The sequence below is a fragment of the Convolutriloba macropyga genome, chromosome 2 (assembly GCF_964194025.1).
Source record: "Convolutriloba macropyga chromosome 2, txConMacr16.3, whole genome shotgun sequence".
Taxonomy (NCBI): domain Eukaryota; kingdom Metazoa; phylum Xenacoelomorpha; order Acoela; family Convolutidae; genus Convolutriloba; species Convolutriloba macropyga.
This window is the reverse complement of record NC_134469.1, coordinates 80,075,403-80,100,231: the sequence shown is the minus strand read 5'-3', so window position 1 is coordinate 80,100,231 and position 24,829 is coordinate 80,075,403. Positions and strand designations below refer to the sequence as shown.

The 24,829-nt window shown below is 34.5% G+C and overlaps 3 protein-coding genes across 6 annotated transcripts in view; all 3 read right to left on the bottom strand.

Annotated features, from left to right (window-relative positions):
- LOC142334769 (uncharacterized) overlaps positions 1 to 3,393 on the bottom strand; it is a 56,188-nt gene extending 52,795 nt beyond the window's left edge. For all 4 annotated transcript variants that reach the window (XM_075383055.1, XM_075383057.1, XM_075383056.1 and 1 more), the window contains exon 1: positions 3,249 to 3,393. In XM_075383055.1, coding sequence (XP_075239170.1) covers positions 3,249 to 3,370 — 122 coding nt within the window. In that variant the 5' untranslated portion in view covers positions 3,371 to 3,393. The remainder of the gene's footprint in view (positions 1 to 3,248) is intronic.
- Positions 3,394 to 9,871: 6,478 nt separating this feature from the next.
- LOC142334768 (core histone macro-H2A.1-like) lies at positions 9,872 to 14,142 on the bottom strand. Its single transcript, XM_075383054.1, has 3 exons — positions 13,855 to 14,142; positions 11,764 to 12,002; positions 9,872 to 11,065 (listed from the first exon to the last, which is right to left on the bottom strand). Exons 1-3 carry the CDS (start codon positions 14,112 to 14,114, stop codon positions 10,452 to 10,454), a joined length of 1,113 nt encoding a protein of 370 aa, XP_075239169.1. The 5' UTR covers positions 14,115 to 14,142; the 3' UTR covers positions 9,872 to 10,451.
- An 83-nt stretch (positions 14,143 to 14,225) lies between these two features.
- Positions 14,226 to 16,553, bottom strand: LOC142334767 (dynein axonemal assembly factor 3-like). Its single transcript, XM_075383053.1, has one exon. The coding sequence runs from the start codon at positions 16,134 to 16,136 to the stop codon at positions 14,817 to 14,819; it is 1,320 nt and encodes a 439-aa protein (XP_075239168.1). The 5' UTR covers positions 16,137 to 16,553; the 3' UTR covers positions 14,226 to 14,816.
- Between the last annotated feature and the right edge of the window lie 8,276 nt (positions 16,554 to 24,829).

Genomic DNA, 24,829 nt, shown 5'->3' with positions numbered 1-24,829 from the left:
TTCACTTGACCTTATCTCTTCAAATTAAGTGAAGAAAAACCAATTGCAGTATCAGAAAATTTGACATTGTGGCAAGTTAAGTGTAAGCAAAAACGTAACCGCGTGAATTAACAGAAAACTCGCTCGACTGAGAGTGGAAAACAACGTCACATACTCAATTCAGTTGAAATTGCATGAGATAATGAACAAAACGCAAAATTGAAGTAATTGTGACGTCATATGGTCGTAATAAAAATCTTGAGAACGAACTAACATAGATGAAAGACACCGGAATCGACCAAAGTAAAAATATAATAAAAGCTGATCACTAGCTAATCACCAAATGATAAAACTAAAAACTACATTATACCAATCAAATTGAAACAACAAACTGAGGAAACAAATTATCAGGGAAAAAGCAAAATTGTTTTTCTTAAAAACTTTTCATAAGTTGAGACTTGAAAAGCATTCTTTAAAACAATTACTTAATACTGTTCAACAAATACATATCAAGTGATGGGAAGGACGAGATCTTAAAATCCAATAAAATTTTTTAATTAATAAACTCTAAACATTAAATAGTCCTAATAACTGAATAACTGTTCTAAACACAACTCGGAAAATAGTTCCTGCTAAATGACTGAGCTACCACACGACAAAAAACCCAATGGAAAAGATTTAAAACATGAGCAATAAGTAAAAATAACAAAAACTGCAGAATTGATTGATTTATATTATAAAAATGTGCTATCAAAACTTTCAAGATTTTTCACAAAAAATACTCTTAAAGTCAGAAAAACGGAACGAAGGTACAACAACCTGTGAAAAAAATCGTCTAAAGCGGCGAAGTCACTAAATATATAATTGAGATATAATAGACATGTCAAAAATGCTCCCAACCGTAGTTGTTTATGATGCTTAGACAGTTGTTTATGATGTACAGTTGTTTATGATGCTTTTTGTTTGCGTGCAGTTGTTTAAACATCACGCAAAAAAAATTTTTTCGTCAATTTTATTTTGCATGTACTTTCTTGGCTCTTTCAAAAGCTGGTATGAACAAAATAACCACTCTCGTCTCTCCACTCTTTGTCGGACATCAAAATACTTATCGTATTAATTTCCACCTCTTTAAATATCTACTTTCAAAAACAGCAACAGAAACGGCAGATTGCCACGAAATAGCCACATAGCTTTGTAGAACTGCATTCTCAAAAAGATAAAAAGAAACCGACCAGAAAAGAAACTTTTTTATCAAAAGCTATGATGTTATCTTTTGCTTAAGAACCTGTATAACTTTTAAGAGCAGCTCTCAAATAACTTTCAATAAGAGTGAAACACATTCAATTGACCTCATCTCTTTAAATTAAGTGAAAATTAATTGCAGTATCAGAAAATTTGACAGTGTGGCAGGTTAAGTGTAACCAAAAACGTAATCACGTGAATGAACAGAAAACTCGCTCCACTGAGAGTGAAAAACAATGTCACATACGCAATTCAGTTGAAAGTGCAAGAAAGAATGAACAAAAAGCAGAATTGAAGTGATTGTGACATCATAGGGTCGTAACAAAAATCTTGACAACGAATTTACATAGATGGAAGAAACCGGAACCGACCGAATTAAATATAAGATACAAACACTAGCTAATCACTAATGACGAAACTGAAAACTTTATTATACCGATCAATATAAAACATCAAATTGAGGAAACAAATTATCAGGGAAAAGCAAAATTATCCGGGAAAAAAGCAAAAAAAGCAAAAGAAAAGAAAACTTTTCATAAGTTGCAACTCCAAAAGCATTCTTTCCAACAATGACTTAAATCTGTTCAAAAAATACATATGAAGTGATGAGAAAACTTACAAAAAATGTTCATCTCGAAGAGGAGAAGAAACGAGAAAACAGAAGAGAATTAAAGGACGAGATCTTAAAATCCAAAGTCAGAAGAACGGAACAATTAAGCAAAAAAAAGAAAATTTGAGCAAAACAATTGTTCAAATTTTGCCTACTTTCTTCTACTTGAACAAGTTTAAATTGATATTAACGAAAAGAAAAGGCCATAAAAAATAACTTAAAATCCATTTGCATTAAGAAAAAACAACCCGCTCACTAAAAACATGAAAAAGAGTACAACAACCGGTGAAAAAATCGTCTAAAGCGGCGAAGTCGCAAAATATATAATTGAGATATTATATACATGTCAAAAATAGTCCCAAACGTACAGTTGTTTATGATGCTTTGAAAAAGCCACTTTAACCCAAAAACTTGTAATAACAAATCAAACTGCCTCGAAAAAGCCGCACGTAATCAAAAAATCTTCTAATTTTATTTCACATGTACTTATTTCGCTCTTTCGAAAGCTGGTATGCACACCTTTCTGTCCTCTCTCCATTCTTTGCACATGCGGTAATGACTTTTACATCCTGTTTCTGAACACCTGGACAGATTTGAAAAAACATCAATACAACTCCTCTTCGGGTAAAAAAACCAGCCGGTAAAGTCCGGAAACAATTCTAAGGATTTTCATTAACTAAACAAAAAACAAGATCTGGAATGGGCTATGAATTGATTAGAAAAACCAGTTAGAAAAAACGATCAAAAAATCGGAAGAACTGTAAAAATCGAATCCAAATTGCCGCATGTGAACAGCATGTGAGAAAGCGAATTTTCGCTCAAACTCCGTTTTCTCACTCTGCTTTAAAAATAGAGCCAAAAATGTTACGCCAAATAAATAGAGCCAAAAATGTTATGCCAAAAATGTTACACCTGGACAGATTTGAAAAAACATCAATACAACTCCTCTTCGGGTAAAAAAACCAGCCGGTAAAGTCCGGAAACAATTCTAAGGATTTTCATTAACTAAACAAAAAACAAGATCTGGAATGGGCTATGAATTGATTAGAAAAACCAGTTAGAAAAAACGATCAAAAAATCGGAAGAACTGTAAAAATCGAATCCAAATTGCCGCATGTCAACAGCATGTGAGAAAGCGAATTTTCGCTCAAACTCCGTTTTCTCACTCTGCTTTAAAAATAGAGCCAAAAATGTTACGCCCCAAAATCACTCAATTTTCCGCTCCAACTCCTGTTTCGGCGCGTTACCAAAATCATCACTTCACTTTGCCTTCAAAAAATCATGAAAGTGTGTGAACAAATCTTGAAAAAGAAGACAGCGCCCCAATACAATTCAAATTCTTCGGATAGTAAAAAACCAAGAGAAGGCAAATAAGAGCCTCGTCTACGCTTTGCGGCTATTAAAGAAGAATTCTGACCATTCATCAGCTTGGTTAGATCCCCAACCCACGTGGTCCCGGTCTAGCTCCGAGTCAGAGAGAAGCTCCAGGCCTGACGAGTCCAGACTTTCGCTTCCGCCACCACCTCCATCTATTAACATATCTGAAAACAAGAGACAAACACATTGCTGGGAAAAATATAAAGCAAAACCCAAATTCATGGAATTCGCTCAAGCAAGCTCCAAAATATCCTAAAAAACTCCACTCATTGGCAACCAAACTATATTTAAGCACCATAGCTGACAGGTTGACAAAAGGGCTGCTAAAAATTGCCAGTCCTAATCATAGATAGCAAAAGATGCAAATGCATCAAAAAACAGCTATTTCAGAAAACAGTTGAGAAACAAACCGACTAAGGTCGGACAAATTTCTCTCGAACGATAAGCGGGAACGACATTTTGTTAATGGGTGCAAAAACATCCGACCAGGGTGCGATTCGAACTCCCGTTTTCTAACTGAATGATAAGATCTCATAATTTGATATAGAAAACACTGTTAACTTATGGGTTGTTAACTCGATTGACCTCATTTCATTAAAAAGTAGAAAAAGTCATTTTGAATATGAGGAAAGTAATTTTTGACAGAGGTAAGTCACATGAGAAACTTAACCAAATCGCGAAAATGAACCAAAACTCGCTCCACTAAGAATGAAAATGAGGTCACGCAAGCAATGCAATCGAAATCATGCCAACTATTCACAAAAAATTGCATGAACTTATTAACGAAAACCAGATTTGAAGTGAGTCTGACGTCAAATGTATACACTCAACAAAAATATTGACAAAAATATAGCAGATAAAATACCAGAAATCATTCGATTGGTTGCGTATTAAAAACTTACCTTACACAATGATAACTATAAAAAATATTTACCTAGTAAAACTACAAAATGTTTTAACGAAGGACACAATTTTTAAATTAATGTGACATAGAAGGGTGCGATAGTAAAGGTGCGAAAACAGCAACAGGATTCTAAAATAGAAATAGACTTTCGCTTCCGCCACCATCTCCATCTATTAACATATCTGAAAACAAGAGACAAACACATTGCTGGGAAAAATATAAAGCAAAACCCAAATTCATGGAATTCGCTCAAGCAAGCTCCAAAATATCCTAAAAAACTCCACTCATTGGCAACCAAACTATATTTAAGCACCATAGCTGACAGGTTGACAAAAGGGCTGCTAAAAATTGCCAGTCCTAATCATAGCAAAAGATGCAAATGCATCAAAAAACAGCTATTTCAGAAAACAGTTGAGAAACAAACCGACTAAGGTCGGACAAATTTCTCTCGAACGATAAGCGGGAACGACATTTTGTTAATGGGTGCAAAAACATCCGACCAGGGTGCGATTCGAACTCCCGTTTTCTAACTGAATGATAAGATCTCATAATTTGATATAGAAAACACTGTTAACTTATGGGTTGTTAACTCGATTGACCTCATTTCATTAAAAAGTAGAAAAAGTCATTTTGAATATGAGGAAAGTAATTTTTGACAGAGGTAAGTCACATGAGAAACTTAACCAAATCGCGAAAATGAACCAAAACTCGCTCCACTAAGAATGAAAATGAGGTCACGCAAGCAATGCAATCGAAATCATGCCAACTATTCACAAAAAATTGCATGAACTTATTAACGAAAACCAGATTTGAAGTGAGTCTGACGTCAAATGTATACACTCAACAAAAATATTGACAAAAATATAGCAGATAAAATACCAGAAATCATTCGATTGGTTGCGTATTAAAAACTTACCTTACACAATGATAACTATAAAAAATATTTACCTAGTAAAACTACAAAATGTTTTAACGAAGGACACAATTTTTAAATTAATGTGACATAGAAGGGTGCGATAGTAAAGGTGCGAAAACAGCAACAGGATTCTAAAATAGAAATCAATGTTTCAAAACAGAGACTAAATTTCAAGTAATGAAAAAAATGCCTCAGGTAAAAAAAAAACTTAGCCAGTAGAATACAAGAAACAACTCAGAGAAAGTAAAAAAGAATAAACTTTGAGACCGTAACAACTGAGATGAAAACTACCAATATTAAAGATTGCGTAAAGAATTACAGAAAGAGTTTGGGATGCACACAATTTTAAGGGTAGGGGTGTTTTCTTGAGGGCGGGAGAGGTTGGCGGGAGTGGGAGCATAGAAGGTTCTGTTTGGTGGATGGAGTAGAAGAGGGGTAGCTGGTGAGACGAGGTAAGGGGGATGTATATCGGAGGGTGGGGTTAAGGTGGTCGTTCGTTGCTGAGAAGGGGGAGTAGTGTGTGTAGTGGTGGTGTTGGTGGTGGTGGGGGTCGTGGAGTGTAGGCAGTTTTTTGCGTAAGGAGGAATGACTGTAATGGGAACAAAATTTCTCAACATGACCTTCCAATCGTGTATATTAGAAGGATCTCCTTATACTGTGCATTAGAAACTAGGCTAAGATTAAAGTCTAAGGTTCAAAAACAAGAAGTCAAAACTCAACCAATAAAAAAACTTGCTTCAGCTATAAAAACGTGAAACCGAATACCAACACTTTTGTTAGGGCCGTAAGTATCAAGAGAAAGCCAATATCAGCTCACTAGTCAGTTACAAAAGGTATGTTCACAACAACAAAAAACTGTATCCGAGCACCACAAAATAAGGTTTGATTAGAAATTAATATCTAGTAACGCATTTTGATGCTCAGGGATCCTGTTTGAAAATTTTCAAGCAATTTTCTATCAACTTTGTAGTCCAATTCTCTGCATGTTTCCAATTTTCCCTACAAAAAAGCCCGTTTGCGAAATCGCTGCCTAACAAAACGAAAAATTTGACACAGGGTTTAGAGCGTATATAAGTTGGATAATAGTTAAACCTTACTCCTTTTTTCGGAAGAGACCGCTTCCGAGATTTCTGCACGGCAGCGTTATCTTGTAGAAAAAATGTATTAAAATTGTTTTTCTTGTACTGTCTTCTGTTACGCTTGTTTGTGAAACCCATTTTTTCGAGTTCAAATTTTCTGAAATGATCAATTCCTCCAAAAAAATTCCTGGCTTGATTCGAAATCTCGTCTCATCTATAGAAAAATTCTGTCAGAATGGTTAGCGACTTGAGCATATTAATGCAACAATTCTAGCGAAACCCAGTTGTGGTGCTTCATCAAACTGCAATAGATTGATGACACCATTCGCGACAAAATCAGATTTCATTTCACTGCACTTCTGGAAAATTCCTTCCAGCGGTAGAGAAAGTTTGGGTTCTACTTGATTAGTGGAGCACGAATATCAGCTAACTGGTAGCATCGAAACCCGTCAAAACGGCTCGTGCGAGTCTGTGCGTAGCACAGAATGTTCCAACATACCTCTCAAGTTTGCAAAAAACAGCTTCCAAAATTTTGTCAGGAAAACCGTTGTGAGTATACGAAAGCAATTTATTTGCATTGGGGAAACAAGTTGTACTGCTTGAACCAAAAATTATTCTGTCTTTTTTTCGGTACTCTTTGCCAACTTCTGAAAAGATAAGTGTGGTACAATTAGAAACACAGCGACGCAGAAAACTATACAAACTATACAAACACACACAGTTTTGCCCTCTGTAAGTACTTTTATCTAAAAAAAACCAACTCACTCTTTTTCTTTCTGTTACACGCACATACTACAAACAATGCCCAAACGCACAAACACAAACACGAACATAGACACCAAAACGCCAATTTTTGGCATCGGATTCTTACTCAAGGTTCATCAACGTTCGTAAAAATTCTGATTTTTTTTGTCTGGAAAAAGAAGTGTGGATTCCCCGAGGCAATTGTATCGGTTGTACCGGTAGTGGTGAAAATGACACCAAAATTCGAAATGAATTTCTTAAAGCTTTTGAAAAAAAATGTCAAGTTGTATATGTCATTAGCATAATGGGACAATTGGTTTTTCAAGATCTCGTAGACGAGTTATCCGAGAAAAAAAGCTTTTTTAGCCTTTGACATATTTGAAGCCAAAATTTGTAGAAAATATTAAGTAGTCTTTCTAACTTCAAGATTCTCCAGTTTTAGCACTCCTTCTATTTGTGTCCAATATTTAAAGGAACTAACTCTCTCAGACTTCCTCTTTTTCCTTGCCTCTCTTAAGCAAAAAAGCTCAATAAAGCTTGAAGAGAATCTTTTGAAGTTTCAAAAAAATATTTTCAATCTTCAGTTTTCGTGAGCTTGATGGGACATCTATTTTTTCAAAATCTCGCGCACATGTTATCAACAAGACGCAATTTGTTGCAAATATTAAGTATTTTTTATAATTCTTAGGGTTTCTTACAAGTTTTGCGCCATGTTTGCAAGTAACATTTAAAGGAACTTACTCTCTCACACTAACTCTCTCTCTCACACTAACTCTCTCATACAAGTAACAATCTCTCACACACATACCCGCACACACTCGCACCTAAATACGTAAACCCACACAGGAACTCGCACAGAGAAACCAAGCCACCAAAAGAACAGTTTCAAGATTCTCGTATCGACATCTGATCTGCACTCCAGGCACGTCACAATTCTTTAATGTCTTGATTGTCTACTTCTTGAGGCATTCGTGTCAGTAACCGTCAACCTGACACTATAATTTGAAATGCACCTTTTTAAAATTTTCGACGTATTTTGTCATTTTCGATATTTCGTGAGAATAAGTGGCGAAAATGTTAATTAAAATCTTGCAGATGTGTTTGTTACCAGCTAGAATTAGGACACGCATTTTTAGTTTCGAATATATTGAAAACGGAAAAAAATTTTCTAATTTCTCAATGTTTCTGACTGTTTTTGCATTCTGCCTTTAATGATGTCTCACATGTAGAGCGACGTTATAAAATATCCCTAAAGGCTCTCATTTGCAGTGTTGACAAACAATTGATTCACTATTTTAAGTATAAGAAGCTTTAAACAAATAACAAATAGCATAATATTTTTGTTTAGTGAAATTCATGATAAAGAGTTTCACAGTAAAAAAAACTAATTGATTATTCAATTTAGAGAACAGCTTAATGACTGGAAAAGACCACTTCAAGGAGCAATTTCAAATATAGTGAAAACAAACAATTTTACTTAAATAAAACTATGTTTTAGATTGGTATTAAACTTTTGAACCTAGCGATTGGAAAACTCACTACCTCTCAAACATTTCTGTATTTCATTATATTCGAGGAGATAAGTCCTAACGGTCTGCTCTGACAAAATAAAGAATTCAAATGAAAAAAGATAAAAGATTTCCATCTTTACTTTTCAGTAATGTTTTTATGTTCATTTCATGAAACAGGTTTTTTACGTTTGCTGGGTTTTGAAATTATTAAATTCGTTACTTCTGTCGAAATAGGAATTCATAGCAAAACTAACGCCAAAATGTGGCTGCTTAGTTTCACATTTTCAAAATTGATTTCGGCTATTTTGAGAGATCTAAATTTCCTGAAATCTTCAATTTTCCATAAAAATTTTCTCGATACAGAAAAATATGGTTCGTATCTTCTTTTTGTAGCTAGCAGAAAACATAAGGACGGTTAACAAAACTTTTACAAAAATTTTAGGAAAAAATTTTTTTAAAGATTTTTTTTGGAAATAGTTTAAATTGTTAAGTTTCAGTCTTGAAACTGTAAATAATTACTGGTTGAAAATCGCCATTTAACCAAACTGAAGCTAGTGCAAACTTTATCGTTCGTTTAATTTATGCTAAACGGGCATCTGTCCCTCCCCCTCCTCACCCGAGCTAAGTTATTATTCGTTCCAATAAATTAAGAACTGCAGTGGCGAAAACTTACAGAATTGCGAAGTTTCAGAAAAAGGAAAGTTTGCATCACAAGGCAATTTACAGTTGCTGTCTTCCTAAAATCAATGTTGGTTAAAATGGGGGACACAAACCCTTGAAAAGCAGATTAAATGATCACAAATCTTTCTACAAAACTTGACCCGTACAAAAGTACAAACATTAGTAAAACTTTAGCAAAACCTTAGTTTAATAACCAGTTCGTTTTTGCAATAAATGGTTATAACAGAAAAAAACCTAAATAACAAAATAGTTAAACCTATAGCAAAATGATAACAAAATCCACAAAATCAAACATTTTACTAAAAACTTCCCTTCATTGACATTGAAAACGTATCTCCATGAAAATATCTCCTTGAAAATATCTCCAGAAAAGCACTAAAACAATCAGAGCCAACAAAAATGCTGAAAAAAATGGCACTTTAAAATTTGAAAATGACTTTAATGCCCATTTTTATAGGACCTCAAAAGCCTAGCTGTAAAAGGTACTGAATTAACATTCAGTTGATCTTTATGAACTTGTAAACATTTCTCGGGTCTTTCCAAATACACCCCCCTCCCCCTTATGAATATTTACCCTGATGGGGGGGCTTTAGGTTATCTGACCACTAAGCTTGGGGGGAGATATAATGGGAAAGACCCCATTTCTCTTCTTAGACATACAAGATGTTGACATGACCGGCAGATGTCTCGTGTTTTGACAGATCTCAATCAAACTTGAATAATGAATATCCTGTAACACTTCAATTTCAACAAATAACTGTAGTATAGGACCAATTGATAATCGCTGATGTTCGATTCTGAACTTTCCTTCAGTCAAATTAAAAACAGTTTTGGTTTTTAAAATTTTATTAGTTCACATAAAGGGATTTTGACAAATAGCTTTAGATGAGAAGATATAATATTGTCACATTTATAAAATATTTGAGATATGGTTCATGTGCTGTTACATAGTATTAGCATAAAAAATTTATAAAAACAATTAATAGCAGATAAATTATTAGTGAAAAGAATATCGCTACTTTTGAAAGCAATAATTCACTCATCATATTTGTTAGTTATTAAAAAGGAAAAGATTACTAAATAAAAATAGTGTACCATGAATTTTTGAAGATTACAATGATCACTTTTCAGAAAGCACGAAAACTTGAGAAAAATGGTCATTGTTGAGTTATAACTATGAGTTATTAGTGATAACTGTAAACGAGCCATGAAGTATGTTATACACAAATGGGAAAATATTGCATTGGTAAACGTACATTGTATTTGTTAAAAGTCAAACAATCTTCGCCACGGGCCAATTTAAAACTGTGCAATCGAAAATTAAAGAGGAATAGAAGGACAAACAGCTAAGAAAATATCAGCCTGAGAATGCGAAACCTGTTCCTGTTAAAGACAATTTTTGCATACTCTACATAGGCAATTTGCCCAGCTCCTGTCTGTAAATTTCCAGGGTTTCTTTATCAAACAGGACAAAAATGACGTTTTTCAGGTGCTGGTTCGGGGTGCCTCGCAGGTACATGTGGATCGCTCTCAGAATTGTCTGAGCTGCTTCCTGCTTAGGCCAGCCGGCATTTCCACTCCCGATGCAGGGAAGAGCAATGGTGGCGTACTTCTCTCGCTCTGCTAAGTTCAGCAAGTTGTGGATCTGAACTTCCATGTCATGGTGACATTTTGAATCCCCGTGCGAGGGACCGTTGACATGAATTATGTAACTGGCTTTGATGTTAAACGCAGGACCAGCAATTGCTCCCAAATTGGGAATGCTCCCGTGAGTCTGTCGTAGGTCATTGACAGCGTCGCTGAGTTGCCGACCACCTTTGCGCATCAGTGCTGATCCCACCTGCCCTCCGAAGCTGAAGCCTCCCGCCGAGGGGTGAACAACAGCATCGGCGACCACACTGGTTATGGTGCCATGCAACACTGTCAGTTTCTGTCCAGTCTCTCCGATGGTTCTCTCCGAAAGAGTTGTGACCACTGAGGAATCTTGCTTCTGAAGGGGTGCGTTCCCTCTGGGCGCTTTACCTGAACAGTAAACAAAAACAACTTTCCTTCAGCAAATATATTTGAAGTTTTGCTTCTACTTATATATGTTTATACCTGATACTCATACCTCATTTCTATTGCCATATAACCCTATTATGCTCAAATTAAATGCCCAAAAATAGATTTCATCAAATTAGTAATTTACGGCACAGAAAACACTTTTGTTTTCAGATTGTATCGACATTTCTAGTATTTGATCCAAATCATTTTCCCTATAGTACATATCTTTTCATTTCACTCTTGACATTTTACATGCCTTCTCAAAACAATCTCTTCCTGATAGGGCGAGACCAATATGGTCGTTTCGCTGAATTGTATAAAAACCTCGATTAGACCTATAATAGCCTCGGTTTCTCTTCTTGGCTATTTTACAAAATCAGAGTGGAAATCAGTACAAATACAGCAATCAAAAGCTTCGATTTAGATCCATGCAAAAATTGTGCATCATTTTTGAACATTTGAAGCATAGATTAGCAATAAACCAAAAAAGCTCAAAAAATTCTGCAAAAAACAACAGCAAGAAACTTTGTTCACAGAACAAGTCTTCCCAGCAAATTTTTACAATTGTCGAAAAAAACATATTTTGAAGGTGAGGCAAGAAAAGAAAGCTTCCCCGCTGCTATTCTCAACCTTTCGTTGAACATATAGGCATTCAATAGATGTGAACACTAAGTAACCTGGATTCTTTCCTCCACCAGCAACGGGCTTGACATTAATGGGCCCAGTTGGCTTTCTACCTCCTTTTTTGGGACTGGCAGGGGGCGACTTGGCGGCAGGGGGAGAGGCTGGCTTGTTTCCCTTGCGCATTGGGAGCAATTCTTGATGAATTCGAGGCAAAACTCCACCCTGAGGAATGGTCACATCTTTCAGCAGTTCATGCAGCTCTTCGTCATTATACACAGCCAACAGGATTTGTCTATAAAGCAAAGGTATTTACAACGCTTTCCTTCCCAACCTTCATTTATGGGATGCATAAATTGTAATGGAGAATCCCATCTCTTATTAGGTCATGCAAAGCATTTTTAGGGTAAAGCAAAGCAGTTTAATCGCAAACGTTGAAAGTTAATTTTTCTATCACATCATTTAAGGTCCAAGTTTTATTTGACTACCCAGCTAATAATGCTCCATGGCGGGCGAATTTCTCTCAAACGACGCGCGGGCGGTTGGCTTCGTCAATAGCTATAGCTAATTACGGTTTAGTGAGGCTAGCTTTAGCTTAATTGAAGGGGCGTGACGTAAGCGGAGCGGGGGAGTGCACGGGGGATCGCATACTTGTAGACCAGTGAGCTGAAAGGCTCTAAGAGAACTTCATGTCCTCTGGACGATACCTGTTTATCCCGTTTTTGAAAAGCCAGATGGGTCAGACGACAAATCGGTCACGCGACAAAACGCATAACAAAAAAGACCAAAAAGAGGACTAATATAATTGCTACAAACTTTAATTCAGAGCAATTACTAAACTAAGGATTTGACTTTCGTCTCATAAACAGCCTTGATAGCCAATACACAGCAAAATAATTTTTATGAAAAGCGAAAAGTTTTTTTGTTTTACTGAAAACAAATAGTCGAAAGTAATTATAACTATCTGTTACAATTTGACAAACCGTTAAATACATTAAAAAATGCCTGACGAGAAAGCCAATTAAACCTATCAAAAGTAGAACTAAAAGGCAAGGCAAAAAAACGAGACAAATACGGACAAACTTCAAAAACTCCTTAAAGTTTTTCCATAACAAACAGTGTCCGAGTCGTAAAAACTATTAAGTGCCCGTTGAGGGTTCTAAACTAATGTAAACATGCACAATTAGGCCACGTGTATCAATATTTATAAGCAATTGTGAAGAAAAAAAACGTTGAAAACAAGTATAAAACACGTAAAAAAATGTTTCAAAAACATAAAACTTACTTTCTCCCACTTCTTAATCAACTTTGAAATTACACTGAGAATAACTTTGTTTCATTTCTTTTATTACTTCAACGTGACTAAACTCACGACTGCAAATTGGCTTCTGATTGACATCAAGTTGAAACTAGTGCCAACAGTTCTTAGAGAAAGACAACGCCCAAAAATTTTCTATGAAAAAAAACCAAGGATAAAATCGATTATATCCTTGTTCTCACTTAGCGGCTTTTAGATTAAAGTTTTAAAAATTGTAACTAAAATCATCAAAAAGGTAGACACAAACCCTATTATAATGAGTAAAGTATACATTTCACTGTTGAATTTCTTCATACCAAAATAGAATATTCTTTATCCACAATCTTTTTTGGCCCAAATAATACTTTTTTGCAAAGCCATGGATCTTCCCAAAACACAAACAGCGTCAACGTCAGCTTCACTTAAATTCACTTAAAAATCACTTGAAAAATGTTCTCAAATTCACTCAAAAGCTATGCAAAATCAGCCAATTTTGTTATTTTGCGCCTAAATTTTTACTCCTCAGTAGAAACTCTTTCTGTTTAAATATGTTGCATTTCCTGAAAATTTGCAGTTAATGTGAATAATAGTCGTTAAGAAGCTTTACAAGGATACAAATATTCGCGGATTATGAATGAACTCAGAAAGGTCCAATATGGTATGAACAAAAACGTGCCCCCCCCCCCCCCCATACTCAGATTCCCTCAAAAAATCTTCAAAAAATTCAAAAATCAATTTTTTTTGAAAAAATTTTGAAAAAAAAACTTTTGAAGTTTCTTTATGCTACACCAGCAGCTAGAAACATTACAAATAGCTTCCTTAACATGATAAGGTCATCACTAATACTTGCCTAGGGGTGATTCTTTTGACCTTCATCTCTTTAGCAGCGTTGCCAGCCAGCTCCAGTATCTCCGCGCAGAGGTACTCAATAGCTGCTGCAAAATACACTGGGGTTCCTGCACTGTACCTGAATTTATTGCTATTCATCTGTCTGAATTTACGCAGAATTCGACCTACTGGGAACACTAATCCCGCCCTGGCCGATCTGGACATGGATTTGGATGACGATGCTGCACCCTTCTTTGCGGCTGAGGGAGCTTTGCCTACCATTATTAATCTGAAAAAACTCACTCCTTAACAATAATGATGTAGTTTCACCCTTGAACGCTAAACTCAGCTACAACACATCACAATATGAAGATCAATTGAGAGAAAATCATATTAACGTAATATTTATTTTCAATATGATAACTTTACTGTAAAAAATTTTGCCGCTGTTATAGCGCTATTTATAATTCTGTTATTTGAATTATTCTGTTACCACAACAACTATGAGGGCATTAGTTTTTCTATCTGTCCATTCTTTCAAAATCAAAATGCGGTGGTGGGGGGGGGGGGGTGGATAACGTTTTTTAATTGACTGCAATGAATAACACGAATAAGTCAAACCAAAATAATCAACAACATGCATCAAAATGCTTATTTGATTTCTCGTAGAATCATCTGACTTTCTGAGTTTGACTTTTCTAAATTGAAAATAAAAATAGCCATTGTATAAACAGAAAGCTGAAAACTTAAACAATAATGACCTTATACTACTTTTAACTAATTTGAACAATAAACACGAGCATGAGTAACCGAACACGTTAAGGCCGCTGATTATTAAACTGCGATTTAATATATGGACAAATTAGCACAGGTATGAACACAATTCAATATCTATATACACAATACAGCTGTACAAACTTAATTACAAAAGTAGAGAGATCGTCAAATTTTAAGTAAATATTTAAGCACGTTTCATACGAACAGCTATGGCGAGTAATGAAATCTGAGAAAATTGACCTCGTAAGGGCTCTCATCGAAATTTATTATATTGCCTGTGTATTCAAGTCCAAAATCTTCACCTCGTTTCTTCAAAGTCTGCAAAATTGAAGCAATTTGCTCTTTCTTCAGGTCAACAATAAACTTCGGACTCTCGACCAAAACTTCGCTTTGCGGTTTTAAAATCTGTAAAACACTTTCTTGCAAGAACTGTGCACTGTCACTCGCTAAGAAAACCAAGTCAAAATTTTGCTTAAATTTCTCTTTAGACAAAAAGTATTTCAGGTCCTTCCCATAAACAAATTTGATAGACACATTTTCCGTATTTTCAGAGCAATCAAAATCAGTACCACACGCGTCTTCTTCAGCGATTTTTCTATGACAGCTTAATTTCTCGAGCAATTGCTGCAGGTTATAACTAGCGACATCAAGCGAGGTATGGACGAACATGTTATTCGCTTTTTTGAATAGGTCTGTATTGGAGCTTTCGACTCCAAAAGATATAAAAGGTCCTGTCACTATATCACCAAAATAACCTCGTTTCATCACTCGATCCGCCTTTGAATCTGTCACCACAATCGGGGATGAGATAGTTCTGTTCGGGACATTGTAATCACCCGATCGACTTTCGAAAGCAATTCCTTTACCTCGATACGACTCGTATTCTGTTTTGTGTATGATCGTTGCACCCCGTTCTTGAAGCCGCATGCTTCGATCCCAATCATACGCGTTTTCTTTTACGTCATAACGCGGACCTAGATACTCGCGATTGCGATAATCCCACATCTTATGTAGTTCAAAGTTCCGATTGTCGTTAGCTCGCCAGAACTTGAAAGTTCCTTCTAAGTAATCCCGTTCTTTATGCTTGAGCAAAGACAAATCGTACAATGGAAAGACTTCATTGCACTTTTGCAAGTCTGTCACGCACTCGATAAATTTTTCCGATTGTTGCGTGACATACTCGGCTGTAGGGTTCCGAAGTAAAGAGTTCCCGTAAACTTCCAAAAAGGTTTCAATTTTCTCTTGAAGGCCGAGGGTGTTGTCGAGAATTATATTAAGCATTAACATATATCGTCCAACTTGTTCTACAAACGGTTCAAGAATGTAGAAGTTTATTTTTGCATCAGAATATGTTTTCTGTCTATTTTCGCGCAAATTGCAAATGGTTTTGATGAGGTTCCGCGGGTCATGATTATTAACGAGAAGCACGTTTACCTCTTTAGGTGGCATTTTTCCATGTGAAATGAAATCAAACAAATCAATAGCAGGTGAAAATCCCCACCAGCTGATATTTCCATATCCATCCATCGATATGAAAGGTCTGAAAACAGTCTGACAATGATATCACATTTTTATATTATAGAAAAAACTTTCAAAAGCGGTGTCGTCATTCATTTCCTTGACGACTTCGACGTAAAGTCAACTTTACGTCGGCCTAAATCAAACAATAACTGTAGACAGCGTAATCACATTTATCACAAAGCCTTTCAGAGTAAAACAAACCAACCAAAAAGTATGCAAAAATTTTTTGACAACAATTACGGCGAAAAGATCGTTCACTACAACACATATTCGGGACCAAACTGAGCCACGTGAGCATGCGAGATTTTCACGAACAGCACTAATTTGATTTTTGGTAGCAGCATTATTGGCGAACTGGATCACATTAGCTCGATTCTTGCCGATAGTTAAATTGATTTGAGCAGAGGTTCAAAGTTGATTTCTAGATTAATTGAGTTTATTTATGATTTATTTATTTATTTATTTAATAAAATTATTAATGATTCATAGAGTAAAAAATCTCTTCAGCACAAAACATTACTAAAAGAGAGTCTATTAAAAAATATGAAAAATTGTACCAGAAAGATAGCATTTATTGCTCTATATAAAGTTATCGGGGTCTTCTTACGATTTTTCAGCCTTGACTCATAGAAAATTTATTGTTAAAAACGACGACATCAAAATTAAACGAAAAATATTTACCTATAACAGTTTCAGAATAAAGGAGGATCGGTAATGTGCGTTCGCACGTGATGTTCCCACTCCACTCACTCACGTTTTGATTTAATACTCTACCAAAGGAGGAAGAGAAAAAAAGGTTCAAAAGATTACACATCTTACAAGAAACAATTAAGTGGAAACAATGCTGCATTAGAGAGCCGATGAGACATGCCATCAATAGGGGTGCTGGACAAGACACACACAAAAACAAAAAATAGCAAACATTAATTACGACCAAAACTGGATGACTATATTTAAAAACCAGAAAACAAAATGAAAAAGAATCCCATAAAACCCGATCTAAACAAATCAACCTGTACTTCATTAGATGAGATAAAAGAGCTCTCAATAATGCGACTCGGTGACAGGCCGACAAAGAATAGCAAAAATGACAAAGTTCAAAAATACGGTTCTCTTTTTGAAAACAACCAATTTCAAATTGATTGAAAATACTTCGTATCAACTCCGCTCATTAAGAAGGCTAATTTAAACGTAATAGGAACCAATTGAGACCTGTCGTTATCCGTAATATGTCGGAAGACTTCAAAACTAACAGCAAAAACGAAAGAATAAACAACAGAATTTAACAAAAACGCGGTGCAGCAACCGCTGAAATCACAGGCTATTCATGGAGAATATTAAACAACGTTAATTTTGCACTTTTTCAAAACCAATTGGGCCAATTAGTGTGATAATGTGGAAAGGAAACAGAGAACTCAGAATGAGCAAGAGTACAAAAAAGTTAGTACCAAAGCTAAAGAACCATTAGTTTAAAAAAACTATTATAAAGATTGGATACTTATAACACAATTGAATCTCTAATTAATAAAACGTAGTCATGAGGCTCCAAAAAGAATTACAAATGAATCCAAAACAACAGAAAATCATTAAGTTAACGAAAATACATTGTCCAAACCATAAAAATTATGAGCTTTTCTCTTAACACAAACTAAGTTTTAATACGGCCTTATCCTGTTGTAAATGGAATCTGTCATTGATTGGGCCGTGATTTGAAATAATTCTTATCGAAAATCAACAAAAACAAAAACTACGAAAAAATTCCGAAAAAGACCGCGCCCTAATCTAATCCGAATAATTATTGATTGTAAGAATCCACGATGAGTTCAACCCTAGTACTGGTTTTTCTCAGCGTCCAGCAAAAACAATTAACTGTTCTATGTTTACTAAATAGATCAATTAGCAAATGAAATACTTCAATAAACCACAAATAAATCATGCATTTTGTATAATTATTAGATTTATTTTTCGAAAAACCAGCAAAAATTTAATTCTACAAAACTCCTATAGGAAGCGAAGGTACAGCTATTTTTTAAAAATTTCAAAAGATAGTGGCAGCAGATGTTAGGTCTCTACTTCCGGTAATCTTAAATGAAATAGGAAACAAAAGCTTATTTGGACCTTTTTTGATTTAAAAGTCTCAAATTCGAAAAACTTAGCGGGAATATTAACCAAAAAATCTCGGATAAAACAAATTGGCGATACTTCTCTATCCTTAACCATAAAACTAATAAAATTATTTTTAAAAATACTAACAATTTTTAGCAAAATGGACGAAAATTCGGTCAAAGATCACGGAAAATGTAAAATAACGGAATTTACTCTAAATTTCTCAAAATTTTAAACCTCGATAATTCCCTGTAAAAAACGAAAATCGAAAAATCTTTTTAATTCCAAATTTTACGCTGGACGAGGTTGCTAAATCCACCAGTCTCAACTCTCTACGATGAATATATCGTCGGTCAACATTGTCTGAAAAAAACCCATTTGAGTATATAGTTCCTCCTCCCGAAAGTGAGCCGGAACAAAAATTTGTTAAAACGTACTTCTATCGTCTTTTACTTCTATGTTAGCTGGGTAACTAACAGGATCCAAACAAATCCAGGAATGGAATTCAGCGAGTTGTTCGAAGACTGTCAACAAAAACAACTCTGGCCAAAGAATCAAGAAGTCATTCAGAAGTTTGACAAATTTTGAGTTCGAACAAGCGAAATCTTATCTTTTGGATGTACTATGACAAGAGGTACAGAAAATTCTTGCTAGATGTCAAAATAGGCTAAACGTCCTAGAATACCTAAATGATGAGATTACGAAAACAGACATTTTTTTGGAAAAAAAAAATTAGCGTCGATATCATTAACAACTTGTCGTATGAAAACTATACATACAGTCTACTAAATGTAGACAAAACTTAAGGCGTAATGACTGCTTTCTGGTGAACAGAATTGAACTCAAACTATTGTTTTATTTGAAGTTAGTGGCGCATTTTAAAATCTTTAGTTTGTCTTCAAGGAATTCTGAAAAACTTCAATTTCACAAGAAGGAAAGTGAACTATTGAGCTCCTCCTTAAAAACTTAGTTCCTACAGAACATTTTCTTCAACTGCCAAAGTTTACCCATCTTTGTGACACAAATACGTCATTAATGGCTGTGATTTCCTAATTTAATCACTAGTATAAAAACAAAACAAGAGAAATAAAGAAATAAAGCTGTGATGCTAACTGCTCAAATTATTTATTTATTCAAGTAGTGATTTGTATTAACTCGAGACCTTAAAAAATTTAATAAGCCGATCAAGTAGCAACGAGAAACAAAAGAATTGACTACAGTATTTTTTTTTAATTTACTAAATAGTTATTTTCTTTGAGGAACTTTGAAACTTTGGGCCCATGATCACCCTGCAGTTCAATTTTACCCTCCTCTGTAAACTCCCCTCCAGTTCCAAATTTAGTTTTCATTTGCTTCAGAAGTGAACTGGCATCTCCCGAAACATTTGAGATAATAGTGACCTTTCGACCTCCGAAACTATTCTCTACTGTCACGGGAGCATTTCCCTTTTTCGTTCGCTTCACAGAGCAGATCTGAACAGGCTTCGAAACTGCAGAAACAACCGATGCTTGCTCAGGTTGCGTAGAAGACCCAGCTGTGATTTGGTCATTTGGAAAAAGAAAATTTCCGAGTGTTAACTGAGGCGCCGGTCTGTCGTCGCAATCACTTCCAGCCGTCTTTCCTTGTTTATTTTTCTTTGGACCCATTCCATTCTTTAAGATTTCTCATCAATTAGAACAACCTTTATTAAACAACTTATAGACCCTATAGAACAACCTATAATGTGACAACTTATATAAAAAACTAGAGATAAAATCTCAAACTCATTACATACTTCAGAGCCTGTTAGCTACGGGACCCCTGTAGCCGACAATAGTTAAAGGATGATACGATCGATTAGTAAACTTTTGACAAATGACTATAAAAGCCAAAACAGTCAAACTTTCAAAAACAGCCAATTTTCGATAATAATGCCTTCTTTCAAATTAAAAAGTATCACCAACATCGCTTCTCGAGAACTAAATCAATCCACCAAAAACATGTGAAAACTATACGTTCGGTATAATCTTCTTCTCAGAATAATAGGCGGTAAAAACTGCTACCTAAAAATATAGTACACAGGAACAGCTAACAATATTTCAGGACATTTGTGTGTAAAATCTTTGTAGATAAAATATAACAAGCGTAGGAAATTTGGGCTTAATTGCAATTCCATATTTCCGTGAATACAATACTTAAATGTTTCCATTGTTAAATTTAAAAAACGAAAAAGCTCAGCTTTAGCAAAACAAAGCAACAAGGCATGTTAATGACCCGAATAAAAGACAAAATATCAGCATAAGTAAATCCTATCTTTTTTGTGCGTTTCTAGAAAATTACAAAAAAAACAGTGAATTTCTCCAAAATAAAAAATATGTCACCGAAAATGTCACAATTATAACGACTACCCAAACTTTTCTAGACTCAATTTTTCTTCATAGAATAATTAAGATTAAAAGTTAGCGATAGTGTTTGAGCCGAAAAAAAAGATTTATAATCAATCAAATCTAAATTTTTGGTCAGCAATGAAAGGCTTTCCGACATTGCTGGTCTTGTCTGAAATAAAAAACTGCATCTCATTTTCCAGCTGCCCTGGTCAACTTAACGCTGCAAAGTTATTTCAGCATTTAATGATGTTTCGATCAGTAAAAAAACAAATAAGTTTATATTTTATCAAGTTTATATATTATCAAGTTTATAAGCAATTTCAAGTTTATATATTATCTTTTCAGTGGAAAACAAGCTGCGCAAGTCTGACCGTGTCAAAATATGTTCGGAATCGGTCTCAAGTTTGCTAACTTTTTTTAATTGTTCTGAGCAAAAAACTACCGATATAAAAATTGCTTAAAAACATTAATTACTTTAAGAAATAGGGCACTAAAATATTCTAAAATTTCAAAGAGAAACAAACACGGCAATGCGCATATACAACCTTGCAGCCAGAAACCATTCACTGGAACAAGGCATGTTAATGACCCGAAAAATATACAAAATATCAGAATAAGTAAATCCTATCTTTTTTTTGTGCTTTCTTGAAAATTACGATACAGCGAATGTCTCCAAAATACAAAAAAAAATATGTCACCGCAAATGTCACAATTATAACTGGACTATCCAAATTTTTCTAGACTCCTTTTTTCTCTACAGAATAATTAAGGTTAAAAGTTAAGCAAGCGATAGTGTTTGAGACGAAAAAAAAAGATTTATAAGCAATCAAATCTAAATTTTTGGTCAGCAATGAGAGGTTTTCCAACTTTGCTGGTCTTGTCTGAAATAAAAAACTGCATCTCATTTTCCAGCTGCCCTGGTCAACTTAACGCTGCAAAGTAATTTCAGCATTTAATGATGTTTCGATCAGTAAACAAACAAATGTGCTGCGATTTCAAGTTTATATATTATCTTTTCAGTGGAAAACAAGACTTGTTGCGCAAGTCTGTCCGTACCAAAAAAAGCTCGGAATCCGTCTAAAGTTTGCTAACTTTTTTATTTGTTCTGAGCGAAACATTTTTCAGAACAAAAAACTACCGATAAAATAAACTGCTTCAAAACTTTAATTACTTCAAGAAAAATGTCACTAAAAAATTTAAATTTTCAAACAAAAACAAACACGGTATTGCGCATATACGTTCTTGCAGCCAGAAACCCTACACTGGAACGTAAAACAAAAAGATTGAAAAAGATCTGCATGGTTAGGACGCATTGCCTTTTTCTCAAGAAATTGTGTTATCGATTTCTTGTCACAAGTACTTATATAACCACAGTTCTGAAAACTTTCAGCTCAATCAATTCCACAATAATCTAGAGGACATGAGCTGAGCATAAGATTTCTTAAAAACTTGAAAAATTTTTAGATTTTTTTCAAAGAAAAACTTGATCTTTGTTTTCGGTATTTCAAATGAAACCGACGGCCCGTCATTCAAACTATTTCTCATTTGAAAGCTGTCTCAAGAATCTAGAAAAGACATCGCAAACCAAGTTAAGATGAAATTTTGTCTCTTTCTCGTTGTCAATAAAAATTTTCTGTTGTTTTGTATATCATGCGGTTTTTCACTTCTCTGAGGTTTCTGTAAAATTTTGGGACTTTTCAATTCAAATCATTGAAGGAAAAAATACTCTACCTCAAAACATGAAAGCAAAAGTCGAAAAAAAAAGAAATCGATTCAGTAATTTGTTTTACAGTTTCCTTAAAAAAGATTTCCGTTTTATCTTTTTTATTACCCATATTTAGCATAATGTTTTTGTCATTGAGGATTTCAGAAATATAATATAATACAAAAACTAGTACTGAGGAAATAAGTGAGAATAAAAAGGGTAGATTTTAATTTTATCTTCTTTGAAATTGTTCTCTGTAAGAACGTTTAAAAGAAATATTCAGCTTTATTTTTTAGTTTCCAAATTTAACCGATGTAACAAAATTATTAAATCTGTAAAATAAACAAAGGCGCTGCAGAAAAATAATAGTCACAGCTACAGAATTGAGTTGATGAGCGGATTTGACTTCCAACTGTCACAAAATAAACTTAAGAATGAAAATGCGCAAAACTTATTGTCGATTTAGATAGGTCAAGTATGACAAAAAACAAATAATCACGATAGATCTATAGATGCATCAATGAGAAACGCCGTCACACACAAAGACGCTGGTGAGAGGGACTTTTTGAAGAAAAATGATTTTCTCAGATTTTCTGTTTGAACAATTGGAAGCAAAAAAAGAACTTCAGACAACAAAACTGATTATCACTGTTAATTGAAGGACAGCCTTTGGTGGTCAAAATAGTAAAAAGTTAGACCAAAAAAACAGTCCCTCAGAAGAACATTAGGAGGCCAATAAAGGATTTTATCTGCAAGCAAAGGATCATCTAACAATATTAACAGCGAAAACAGCCATCAGTATTAAAAACGTTCCAATTAAACCAATTATTTTAAAGGCAAAAACGTTAGCTTCATACTGGAACTAACAAACAAATTCAATTTCATCTCATAAGTAATCTAATGAAACCTGACAATGCTAAAATATCATACTTAAAAAACTAATAAAAAGCACGGTTAAAACAAAAAAATTGTTTCGTTGGCAAAAATTTGCATCAAAATGAAAACAACAATTAGCACATCAGTCAAACCACGAAAAAATTCCAATTTTGCTCAATGCTAGATTCCAGATAGCTCCAGACACCTGTCATTACTGTGACTCAGCAGTGAGACAACGATAAGAATGAAAAAGAAACGTACCAAAATCGTTTAACGTTCGCTTTGAACTAAACAAATAATTAGCTTCAATGATGCCAAGTGATATGAAAAACCAAACACAACTCAAAAAACCAATACTTGCTGAAACTAAGTTTTAGCCAAGCAGTTAAAAACGTTACATAAAAGACTGAAACCAGTAAAGACTATATTTGTCATCTTAGTCGTATATAATCTGTATAATCACAGTTCTCAATGGCTTCCTAAGAAGTTATGAATGAACCTATTTTCTGATTTCAGCTAATAGCTAATGGTTTCAATATTTTTTGATTTTTTTAATGTAAACTTTTTGTAACTTTGCCCGCCCCTCTGAGTCTTTAAATTGCCATCTAGTCTCACTAAGAAGAGGTCCCATATCTGTAATTTTTTATAGTGAAATACAATTTAATTCTTTATTTAAGGTTTTATGTGATGCTATTTAGACTTTGTTAAGTGCTTAATTATTGAATGGACATTGAGCTTTGGTCGAAATCAATGTTCGTTTTTGTTATTTGATTATGATGTTTGCCCTGTCTCACTAATGGCATATCTCATCGGCCCTTTAAAGCGGCAGAACTCAGCTATTTTAATGCTTTGAGTTTAAAGTTATTTTTTTACGTACAACACTTATTTTCGAAAAAATGTTAATTTTTGAAAGTTTTCAATCTCTTCCTAATTTGGAAGAAAATTAAGTCCAAACTGTGGATGAACTGGCAATGCTTTATAAGGATTATCAGAGCAGATTGACATTTACCGAGCCTCATTGTTTAAAAGGGTTAGATAAACAGCCTCCGTCTTAATAAATTTGAGCTCCCATTAACACTGTTTCTCCTCAATTTCCTTCTCAAATAATTATTGAAAAAGTCCCAGTCAAGATAAATTACAACACATTTTTAAAAAGTTTTCGCAAGCTCGCGCTGAAAATACTGTTTTGATGCAATGATTAAACCGTTAAACAGTTCGCCGGAATCATTGAATAAATTATCAAAATTACAAAAATGGAGGATATGATTTTCTGCAACATAATTTCTCTACAAAAGAGCTTGCAAAAAGCAATAAGGTAAAGATGAAAAATTTACGGCAAAGACATTTTGTGGATTCCAAAAACTTCACTCTTAGAATAAAAAACTGACCAATCACTTCCTGAATTACAGACGCAAGTCTTAGTTACTTTCTTTAGACTTTGAATTGGTTTCTGGAATCGAAGGACAGGTTACTTACAGAGCACAAACACACAACTCAGATCTGCCATGTAATTAATAGGCTTCTAAGAAGCCTAGTGATTGATGCCTTGCAGCAGTTGAAAGATACTAGACCACAAATCCTTCAAAAATTCACCAACAATTTTCAAAAATTTTATTGCAGGAAAACATTTCAAAACAATCTGGAGA

Coding starts and splice junctions, on each gene's coding strand:
- LOC142334768 (XM_075383054.1), bottom strand. CDS start 14,114: ATGGTAGGCAAAGCTCCCTCAGCCGCAAAGAAGGGTGCAGCATCGTCA. Junction 12,003..13,854: donor GTCAAAAGAATCACCCCTAG/GCAAGTATTAGT, acceptor TTTGCTTTATAG/ACAAATCCTGTTGGCTGTGT. Junction 11,066..11,763: donor TGGTGGAGGAAAGAATCCAG/GTTACTTAGTGT, acceptor TTTACTGTTCAG/GTAAAGCGCCCAGAGGGAAC.
- LOC142334767 (XM_075383053.1), bottom strand. CDS start 16,136: ATGGATGGATATGGAAATATCAGCTGGTGGGGATTTTCACCTGCTATT.